This window comes from Nycticebus coucang, chromosome 8 (genome assembly GCF_027406575.1).
Source record: "Nycticebus coucang isolate mNycCou1 chromosome 8, mNycCou1.pri, whole genome shotgun sequence".
Taxonomy (NCBI): Eukaryota; Metazoa; Chordata; class Mammalia; order Primates; family Lorisidae; genus Nycticebus; species Nycticebus coucang.
The window spans coordinates 9,234,870-9,245,819 of record NC_069787.1 but is presented as its reverse complement, the minus strand read 5'-3'; the positions used below and the strand labels follow the sequence as shown (position 1 = coordinate 9,245,819).

General features: G+C 47.9%; 1 protein-coding gene across 9 annotated transcripts in view; it reads right to left on the bottom strand.

Moving 5' to 3' along the window:
• Positions 1 to 5,619: 5,619 nt before the first annotated feature.
• ATP2B2 (ATPase plasma membrane Ca2+ transporting 2) overlaps positions 5,620 to 10,950 on the bottom strand; it is a 373,264-nt gene continuing 367,933 nt past the window's right edge. For 5 of the 9 annotated variants that reach the window (XM_053600589.1, XM_053600581.1, XM_053600583.1 and 2 more), the window contains one exon: positions 7,549 to 8,675. In XM_053600589.1, coding sequence (XP_053456564.1) covers positions 8,364 to 8,675 — 312 coding nt within the window. In that variant the 3' untranslated portion in view covers positions 7,549 to 8,363. Of the gene's footprint in view, positions 8,676 to 10,950 lie in introns of all 9 variants that reach the window. The other 4 variants (XM_053600585.1, XM_053600588.1, XM_053600587.1 and 1 more) reach the window with 3 other exon arrangements.

Here is a 10,950-nt window from a genome sequence, read left to right as displayed (position 1 = left end):
TCCACGAGCACAAAAGTTCCGCGCTTTCCTGAGGCCGCGCCACGCCCTCACTACTAAGCCCAGCCCTCAACCATGCAGAAACGCGTGACCCAAGGGGTGGGGCTCTGGTTGCCAAGGCGACCTTAAGGGGGCGGGGTTGGAATCTGACGTTCTGGTGGGGTCTTCTTTCCTGACCAAGCTTAACCCTTTTCCGGAGATACACGAATGAAAGAAAGGATTAATAACTACAGCTTCGGGCGGCGACCGTAGCTCAGTGGGTAGGGTGCCTGCCACATACCCCGAGGCTGGCAGATTCGAACCCGGCCCGGGTAGCTAAACAACAATGATAACTGCAACAAAAAAATAGCCAGGCGTTGTGGCAGGTGCCTGTAGTCCCAGCTACTTGGGAGGCTGAGGCAAGGGAATCGTTTAAGCCTAGGAGTTGGAGGTTGCTGTGAGCTGTGAAGCCACTGCACTCTACCAAGGGCGACATAGTGAGACTCTGTCTCCAAAAACAAACAAACAAACAAAAAAAGAAACTACAGCTTCACACGCCTGTCTGTGGTTGTGGGGGGACCAGCTTTATGATTAACTTTGTAGGATGATTGGGGGGATGCTGGGGTGGTGGTGACTAGACTAGTCTTAATGCTTCTTTCTTGTTAGTTCCTCCTTAGGACCCGAGGACGGGGAGCACGGCAGAGGAGGCCGGAGAGTGCCCCCCACCCAGAGGCTGAGACCTCTCACCTTGCCCTCCCTAAGCCACAGGACTGATGCCTCCAAATGCCTCTTTCAAAGTGATCCCCTGGAGTCCTGAGTCTGGTCCGATAGGTAGATGCCCTCAAGCAAGGAGGGATCTTAGCCCAGCTCCCGTAGCTAGAGCCCAAAAACCAATTCTTAGTGTTCCCAGTCCCTAGGTCCTTGGCTTCTGAAGGGAAAGCAGTCTCCCCACAAGCACAGTGAGAATGCTGTGGTGGAGCTCAGAGGTTTTGGGCTCTCCTGAGCCACACATGGTCTAGCCCTGGGCCCCCTTATGACACTAAGGAAGCAAGTGACCTGGGGTGAAGCCTTGACTCCCCTTGGGTAAGTCACAATCCTTTAATTTCCTGTGTTGAAACTAGGAGTAAGAAGCTTCGCTGGAGAAGGTCACTTATTGAGAGATGTTAAAGCTCAGAGAGTGTGATAGACCCAGATTGTCAAGAAGCTTTCGAGAGGGGGCCAGGAGAGTGGGGGTGTTAATAGAATTAAGGGCCAAACTCTGGGGGAGTAACCCTCTCTTTCACCCTTTCCAGTTTTGTTACTTCCCTTCAGTGAAGAAATATGTGCCTAGTGCAGGAGTGGTAGGATGTTCCTTAGGGTAGAGGAAGGAGTAAATGTGTGTGTGTGTGTGTATTTCTTGTGGGCCTCCTTTTTTGATGTTCTTTTTTAATTTCAGAATATTATGGGAGTACATATATTTTGATTACATAGTTTACTTTTATATATTATAAGTCAAAAATTATAAGTATGCCCTTCACCCAGAAAGTATGTGATGTACCCAATAGTTGTGAATTTACTGATCCCCTTGTCCCCCCTCCCAGCTACTTGAATTTTGTTGGGTTTTGCTCCCATATGAATGTAAATGTTGATCAACTAGTTCCACTTTAGTATTGAGTACATGCAGTGTTTGTTTTTCCGTTCTTGGAATACTTAACTTCTGAGAATGGTCTCCAACTTGATTCAGGTTGTTACCAAAGATACTAGATTACCATATTTTTTATGACTTCCATGGTATACAGATGCCACATTTTATTAACCCATTTGTGTATTGATGGGCATTTGGGTTGTTTCCACATCTTTGTGATTGTGAATTGTGCTGCTATAAGAATTCAAGTGCAAGTGTCTTTATGATAAATGTCTTTTTTTCCTTTTGGTAAAGGGTCTCTTGTTCTTGAAGGGACAGGCCCTGAAGGCCTTAGATTTGTAGCTGCATCATTGATTCTTTGGGTGATAAGGTCAAGTCGTTCTGCTCTGAGCCTCATTTTTCTCGAGTGGAAAATGTGGACAAGGGAATATTAGCTATAACATATATAATGCAAGGGAATATTAGACATATATATTAGATATAAAATAAATATAACATTTAATTATTATGAATTTTTTTGTGTAAGCATTGAAGTTGGAGAGATTGGGGATGTGGGACAAGCAACAGAACTATAATTTACTCATTAAGATATTTGCTGGTAGGACTGACATGCCCTGTGATACAGAGGTTTAGAATACTGACTAGCATCAGGACTTCTAGGTATTAACACTGGATTTCCTGCTTCTTAGGTGGGCATGCTCTTCTAAGCTGCTGTCTCTTCTTTTGAGTGGAGATTGTAATAACATCTCCTGTGAAGGATGATGTTGGAATTAAATGAACCCTTGCCTATGAAACTGTGTTTGGAGGTTGGATGGGTCTATAAGGCTTGATCCTGGGATTCATTCAAGCTGAGAAGAGCTGGGATTTGTGTGTGTGTGTGTGTGTGTGTACGTGTGTAACCTTTAACCTTTAGGTCAACCTTAGAGATTGTATCTTGGTCTGGGCATATTTCCTTTCTCTGCTGATGTTCAGTCGAGATTTGTCAAGTTCAGGCTCCTGGGATGCCAGGCTTCCTTCTGCCTTACCCCTCCCCAGTATGGGATGCCATCCATATCCTGTGTCTGTATTTCCCTTCTCCTTCCTCTGGTTAATCCAACTCCCCAAATCAGACCATTATTAACTTTCTCCAATTTGTGCCCCCCACCTCCCAACCCCTTTGCCCCTGAATCTTATCCTTTTTGTCCTGAGGTCCCTTTCTCCAAAGTCTTCCTCTCTGAGATGGCCAGCCATTCCTCATCGGTTAATGGCTCATGACAGGGTAAGTTTGTCTTCCTCCAATGGTGGATGTTCAAAAGGTGTGGCTGGTGGACGGAGAGAGACTGCCCACTGAACTGTGTGCCCTTGGGCAAAGTGCCTTCCCTCCCAGGGACTCAATTTCCCTCAGTTCAAATCCACAGAGGGTGGGGGCGCAGCTGTCCTGTGGAAAAAGGCCTTGTGATGGGTACAGTGTCTGCATTTCCACGTGTGCATTTATTGTTATTGCTCAGTATAGTGTTGAAAAGGCAGATGAATCCCATTAATTACAAAGAGCACAAGCCAGAGATACAGAGAAATAAAGGGTGTACAGTAAAAGCACAGTCACTTCCCAGCCCCGCTTTTCCCAGAACCCCCCAGAGCCCTGGCCGCTTGTAGAAGCTGGAGGCGGCACCGTTCCCTCGCTACTCTGTTATAAAATATGTGCACACAAGAGTTAGCAAAGTGTGGTGACCCCCGAGAGAAAGGTCCTGGAGGGAGAGCACCACAGGCATTACAAAACAGACTTGGGGGCTGAGAAGGGTAGTCCCAAAGCAGCCTCAAACACCTGTATCTTATTTTCGGTGGAGAGGTAAGGGCTGCTGCCCAGGCAGATATGAGCTCCACATTAAAATCAGGAGAGCTTGATTTGGAACTTGGAAAAGTCTTGGGGATTCCTGCTGTTGTATGATTTGGGCCCTGGCTCTGGAAGGCCCAAAAGCCTTCAAGAAATGTCCCTTCCCGCAAGATCCACTAATGGTGGGATTTCGGACACTATAGGGGGAGGGAGTTTTGGGTGGGAGGCTTGTTAGAACGCACCTCTTGTAGGCAGAGCAAAAATAGGCTGAGGGGAGTAAGGTGCTGAGACGGTCCAGGCAAGAAATGTCTGCATCTCAGAGGTGCTGAAGACTCTGAATTGAAGAACAAGAGGTGACCTACCCCACTAAAAGCAAAATGAAACAAACAAAAAACCCCAAAAATCAATTCAGGAAAGGGGGACAGGATACTTTTCTCTACGATGAGAATTAGAAGTACAGACAACTGGGCCACACATTTTGCCCCAGTTTTAGGTCTGAGAGAAACCTGTTTCTCATGTGGACCAGGGGTAGATGGAGGGTCCACCCCAGGACAACCAAGTGGGTGACTTTGGTTCCCAAGCTGAGATTGAATGGGGACACTCATGACAACTCATGGACTTTAAAGGACGGGTGAAGTGATGGGAGAAACATCATGTCTCCTTCACAATTCAGGATGCCCTTTTTGTCCCTCCTAACAGGACACACTACTTTGCAGCCCTGAGTGGACAGTAGTTAGTATGGGGGAATGTGATGGCACACAAAATGACAGCCCCAGAACACGGGGTGACGGTAGAGGACTTGGCCACATCTTAAAGTTGGAAGGACAGATGTGAGAGAATACCAGGATAGTTCATAAAAGAAGAATGAAGGGGACTCGTCCTACCCCATAAAAAAAATTATAAAGTGACAGTAATTAAAACTGTGTGACTGGGGTGGCGCCTGTGGCTCAGTCGGTAGGGCGCCAGCCCCATATACCGAGGGTGGCGGGTTCAAACCCGGCCCCGGCTGAACTGCAACCAAAAAATAGCCGGGCGTTGTGGTGGGCGCCTGTAGTCCCAGCTACTCGGGAGGCTGAGGCAAGAGAATCGCTTAAGCCCAGGAGTTGGAGGTTGCTGTGAGCTGTGTGAGGCCACGGCACTCTACCGAGGGCCATAAAGTGAGACTCTGTCTCTACAAAAAAATAAAAATAAAAACTGTGTGACTGCTGCCAGATGGGACACCCAGGTAAAGGGATGGATGAGAAATTCCAGAAATAGACCCAACTCTATGTAAGCCATCAGCTTGTGGAAAAGGTGGTATTTCAACATGGTTAGGGGCAAGAGTGGCTCTTCAATAACTGGGGGACACAGGATAAGACAAGTTCAGGGTGGGTGGCGCCTGGGGCTCAGTGAGTAGGGCACCAGCCCCATATACTGAGGGTGGCAGGTTTGAACCCGGCCCTGACCAAACTGGAACAAAAAAAATAGCCAGGCATTGTGGCGGGCACCTGTAGTCCCAGCTACATGGGAAGCTGAGGCAAGAGAATCGCCTAAGTCCAAGAGCTGGAGGTTGCTGTGAGCTGTGATGCCACAGCACTCTACTGAGGGTGACAGAGTGAGACTGTCTCAAAAAAAAAATAAAAATAAAAAAGCTGGTGCAAGTGTCACAATAGCCTATCTTTGAAAGAATAAAAAAGAAGAAGGAAAAGAAGACAGGTTCAGAGTCCTCAGTCCAGTGCAGCAATAACAGAAGCAAGACAGCCTTCCTCCTGTCAGCTCTCTGCCATGGTGGGGACAAGGGGACCAGGGGCCATGGTGACGGGTGGCAGGAGCAATGGAAGCTGCTCCTGATTAAGGAAAGCTCTGCCTGAGCTGTAAAAAGCAAATAGGGCAGAGCCCTCCTTCCCACCTCTAAAGGTGGTTGATTCTATAGTGCCAGGAGTCACCGGATGGGCTCTCTGCTCTTCTTTGTCTTGGGGGAGACAAGCTGAGATGCTTAGACCTTAGAACTGAATCTGTAACCTTCTCCTAGAGCCCTTGTCCAGAGGGCACAAAAGCAGCTAAGTGGACACTGTCGTCCCAAACTAGAAAAAAGTATATGTTAACAGAGGCTATATTTACTATGTTCTGCTTGATGTAGTTTTTTGCCTTTTTTTTTAAACCACAGACATTTCAGAGCCACACTGCAGGAGTCAGAAGAGTCAGCAACTGAAAGCATATAACCATTGCATAGTATTAAATGAACAGAGACGGTGAATTCTTTATTTACAATTATTGTCTAGATAAAAAAATTCATAAAAACAGATGGTCATAAATTATTCACCCCCTAATGGGGTGAACTGCCCAACGTACCCCATGCTGCTAGATAATAGGACGCAGAGTGCAAGCTTTATGTACTACAGTGAGTTCTGACAAACCAACCATTTCCTGTGTGTGCGAGTGTGAGAGTGCGGGGGTGCGTGTGTGTGAGTATCCGTCATTCTCACGAGAGAAGACCAAGCTAACGTCGGCATCCTTCCACTGCTCCCTGTTCCCCAGCGAGACTGCTCAGAGAACCCTCCTGTTTTCCTTGCGTCCTGGCTCCAGATGGACAATGAGCATGGTGAGCAAGCAGAAGTATCCCGAGGTCATGGAATGAGGTCACGGACACGAGTGAACAAACAAGGGCAAGACGGAGAACTGTGAGAAAGGAAACTCCAAAAAAAAACATGGTCCAAGGCTACCCCGTGTCAGAGATGTGCAGGTCTTTCCTTCCTCGGAGGAGAGCAGTGGGCCGGCTTTGGTGGTGTTTGTACCCGAATCCAAGAAGCACATCTGAGGGCTGGTCACCCCTTGGGGTGTGCAGTTTCCTTTGCTGGGCACATTCAGAGACACTTCTTCACAACATTCAGGTGAGGCTCTCTTGAAAAGGAGGTCCTCTGACAGATGTTGCCAGGTTGGATGGGCTGACTTTAACCCCAACCCCCCAAGTTTTTCCACAGCCGTCCAGACGTAGGCCCTCCGAGCTGACTATGGCTCTTTTCCCAAGTGGCTCTCATCTTTTTTTTGTAGAAGAGTTCTCTGGGCCTGGAGAAGGGAAGGGACACACAGCAACCATGTGGGAAGGGTCACCACGAGGAATGGATTTCACAAGTGAGGCGGAAAGTGTTTGGTTTTCCTTGAAGCATGGGACATCGTTGATCATGGTATTCAAAATGTCTTTTGCACTGTACAAGTTTATGGAAAAAGATCGTATGCTGAAAAGTCTCAAAGCAAACTTTGTATTAAATACAAAAGTCCTTTTATGAAAAATGCTGAGACCCACAAAGTGCTTAGCAGTTAAGAGGCTGACATACAATTAAATAAGCTCTTAGTCAGTGGGATTGCTAGTGCTGTTATTGTTTTTTTGGGGGGCAAATAACCACCTCTTCTCACCTGTGATACTGTAGGGTTTCAGAATGGCTTTCTGTCTGGGAAAGCAAGACTTGCTGTTAAAAGGCTACAGTATATATTGTGACTACAGGAAGACAATTTGGTTTAAAAATCACACGGAATACATCTCAATATACACATCATAAGGTTCATTCGGATCTAAATAGTGCAGAGAAAAAGGCTAGTCTTCAAAAATAAAAATAAAAGCAGCAAGCCATACCGATCCTCATCCAATATGCCAACAGCTTATATGCTGCCATTGATAAGGAAATAAATTTCTAAATTACTAACAAAAAAATAAAATCAACACAACAGCATTTATAATATTTCAACACTACCTCAACCTCCCTACAGACAGAGCCAAAGAGAACCTGAAATGCTCTTAGTAAACTCAAGTAAGTTTCATCGAGAGAAAAGTCTTCCACCAGAGTTTTGCAGATCTGGCACCCTCGGGCCAGGAAGGCCATTACTGTTGCAAATCCAGGAAGCCTTCTCTCCTCCTCTCCTTTCGTCTACGGAGCATGTTGTTAGACCCCTCGGGATGGATGCTTGGTTGCATTTGGCTTCTGCCTGAGCCTCCCATGGTAGTGACATTATTGAACGGAAACAGCAGGCAAAAGTCAGAGCATGGCTATTGTAAAACATCAAGGGTGCAATCCAGGGGAGTGTCTGTTGGGCTGAGCTGTATTTTGTATAGCATCTCAGCCACCAGAGTTCTTAAACCGTACAAATAGCCAAAGACATTATCTACAGGTTTGTAAACAAATTACATTCTTCTTTTGGGACATAAATAAGTTAAAATAGAGCAATTTAAGCGGAAACAAGGCAACATGCCGGCAAAGAAACTTTATATATCCATGTATATATATTTATATATATATATATATATATCTCTACCTATCTATATGGACGTATACGGACTTGGAGAAGTATACGTTGATATAGATACAAAGAAATGGATATAACCTCGTGAGTGTCTATGAAGTTTTTCGGTTCCATTGGTGCAAATCTACTAGGCGAGTTAAGCTCTGCAATTTCAAAAAGTTGTTAAATTAATCTATACAACTGAGACCATGCTGCGCAAGCATTTCAAAAACTCACAGACCAGTGGGTTGGATAAATAGTCTCAGAAAAGAGTCTGTTTGCAGTTCCCGCCGAAGAAACAAACAAACAAAACAAAACAAAACCCCTCCCCAACCCCCCCAAACCAAACAAGGGGAGGATTGAAAGTGTACAGTACATTCATGCTGGGGACGCGGTGGCGGCTGGGCGGGTGAATGGCTGGTCCACGTTTGGGCAGGAGCCTGGAGGGGCTTCTTTTGGGAAAACCGCTCAGTTCCCTAAGCCCCGGGTAGAGATCCCGCCCCTTGCCTCAAAGTGAAAAAGAGTTCAAACAGCATCGCAGCCAGAGAAGGGGGTCTGTTGGTGGAAACATTGGTTTTCTCTCCAGTATTTGGTTTCCTGTCGTTGCTCGTTGCTGCTTGGATGAGCTGGGTGCCTGGATGGGTGGGTGCCCCGGAGGCGGGCGGCGGTGGGTCAGGTGGGCGGCGACAGGGTCCTCAGCTAAAGCGATGTCTCCAGGCTGTGGATGGGGCTCCCTGGACTTGAAGAGGTAGCTGATTTACTTGTGTCAGTCGTCAGGTTGATCCCGCTGTCGATGGCGCTGTTGTTCTTGTTGAGGGACGACGGCGGGCTGGAGTTCTGCTTGAGCGCAGCGTCTTCTTCCAGGTCGGTGTCATCAATGAGGGGGATGTGGGGCTGTGAATCTTCGATCCGGAATTCGGGATGAGCCATGAAATTATGGATGGAGGTTCGAGACTCGGGCTTTTCTAAACCTTCATAGAGAGAGCTACGGAACGCCTTCACGACGCGGATCTGCAAGGGAAGCACAGGGGTCAGGCACTGCCCATTGAGGCTGGGGTGGGGGTCACGGGGTGGAGGCAGGAGAGGGTTAGGGCACAGCAGGTGGCTGGAATAATCCACAGTCGCTGGGTATTAAGAGCATTGACAGGGTGGGGGGGAGCGGAAGAGGGGGCTCAGGGCATATGCATCCATGAGTTGGTTTTTTTAAATTGCTTTGCTTTTGGTCAGAACTACAGTATCAGGACAGGAGGAATCATTGAGCACCATCAAAGAGGTGATGGGAAACAGTGGTTAAAGGAAGCACAGTCGACTCCTCCGGCGGACACCCAGACCTAGTGAGAGACTGAGCCTTGTTAATTCGAAAGCAGAGGTTCGACCATGCAGAAGGGGAGTTGGACCAGGGAGGAATAAAGTGGGAAAGAGGGAGGCTACTGTAAAACAATTAATCTTAAAAAAACCACACAGTTAAAAAACCACACAACGTGGGACAGGTTACGGCACAAAACGCAACGGGACAGAAAGGAGAGACGGATGGATGAGCTGGGATGAGAGAAGACACACGAGGGCCAAACAGAACGGGAACGGCAAACCAAAGGCGGCAAAGCACACCGAAGCCAACCCAGGGCTTCCTCAGGCGCACAGCGGAGGCAGCCAGAAAGCACGGGGAGCCGGCGGACGAATGACATTCAGAGGCAAGGAGCATGCCACGGCGGGGGGCAGGAACCACACGGCACACACAGACGGACACACGGACACACGTCTACACTTGGAAGCCTGGACAATGTGAACAGAGGTCGTTTGTACCCAGCGTTGCTTTCCTTCATGCATTCGGGAGGTAAACACTCGAGTATCGACTCAAAGCCCTGGCTGGTCATTGGAGCTTGCTTTGGGGCCCCTTATTTCCTGGGGGATTTTGTTTCTTTTTTTGTTTTTTTGAAAACACAAAACCAAAAAGTTGAGGCCAGAATCAGATAGGCAAACCCAGCCCCTGGTGGGATCCTGGGAGTGTGTGGAACTGAGCCACATTCTTTCAGTTTTTGTGTCTCACTTGTGAACCACACATCCCGGGCCTCAGTTTTCACCTCTGAAGAATGGAAGGAGCTTGGTCGTTGAGTCTTCAAGGGGAGTGGGAAGAGCACTGGACTCAGGCAGGAAGCCCTGAGCTTGAGTCCCGGCTCTGCCACTTCCGGTGCCTTGACTGTGGGCAAGCCACACTGTCTGTCTGATCGTCCTCCGTCCTGCCTCACAGGGTGCAGAGGGACAGGACCCTCACTAGAAAGAGAGGTGTCCCTTTTCTGGACTCTTGGGAGGACAGCCAATCCTGTCATCTCAAGGGTCTGATGGGACTTGAGACAAAGATGCCTCCTCTTCCCTTCCCCACCTCAATTCAGAGTGGAGCCAGAGGTGGAGAAAACAAATGGCCCGATGCCTCCAGGGGCAGAGCCTTAGCCGGCCACTGTGTGGAGGCCAAGTGACACCTGCCTGCAGAGCAGCGGCTGCCCCAAGCCACAGGCCTGCGGGGAGGCAGAGGACTGGACGAGACGGTCGTGGGGAGGCCCTTGAAGTCCCAGGACTTGAGCTCTCAGTTGAACCCAGGGGTGGCTCCTCCCTAGGCACTGGTAGAGAAAGCCCTTTTCCACAGGAGTGAATTTTCTACATGACTATGGTTGATGATTTGTCATCACTGAACCTTTATTTTACTATTTCAGAGCGGAGTCTTTCTAAAGCACATCATACGCTCCTCTGCCTTCTACTGTAGAGTATGCAGAGAAGAACTGAGTGTCAATTCTGTCCATTATTCTTGGTCTTGCATAAGAAAGACCCCAGTGTCTGTCTTTTTCCCCTAAGTTTTTCTTTTTTGCTGTCAGCCATTACTTACTAGTTAGTGCTGACTTCTCCTTGTCTTCTAAAAACCTCTCTGTCCCTTCTCCTGATCATGGGCTGTGGGCTGGGCACTCCTGGAAACTTGTTTGCTAGAATTGTGCTTTAAATAAGAGGCAACAGGTCCCAAGCAAGAGCCAGCCAGACACTCAAGAGCTCATGCTGGTCTCCATCACAGCCACTTTCACTACTCTGAGATTTCTTCCCCACTGTATCCCCTATGTGTGGCTGGGTAGAGAGAACTCATATTCTAATCTCCTGATAAGTGGGCCATTATACCCCGATTAAGGGTATACCAAAGGGAAATTAAGGGAAAACCAAAAAAGGGTGTTGCAGGCCTCAGTTTTCTTATCTATAGAATGGGAATGATCATCATCGTTGCAGCTGCCCAGCCTGGTGCCCAGCT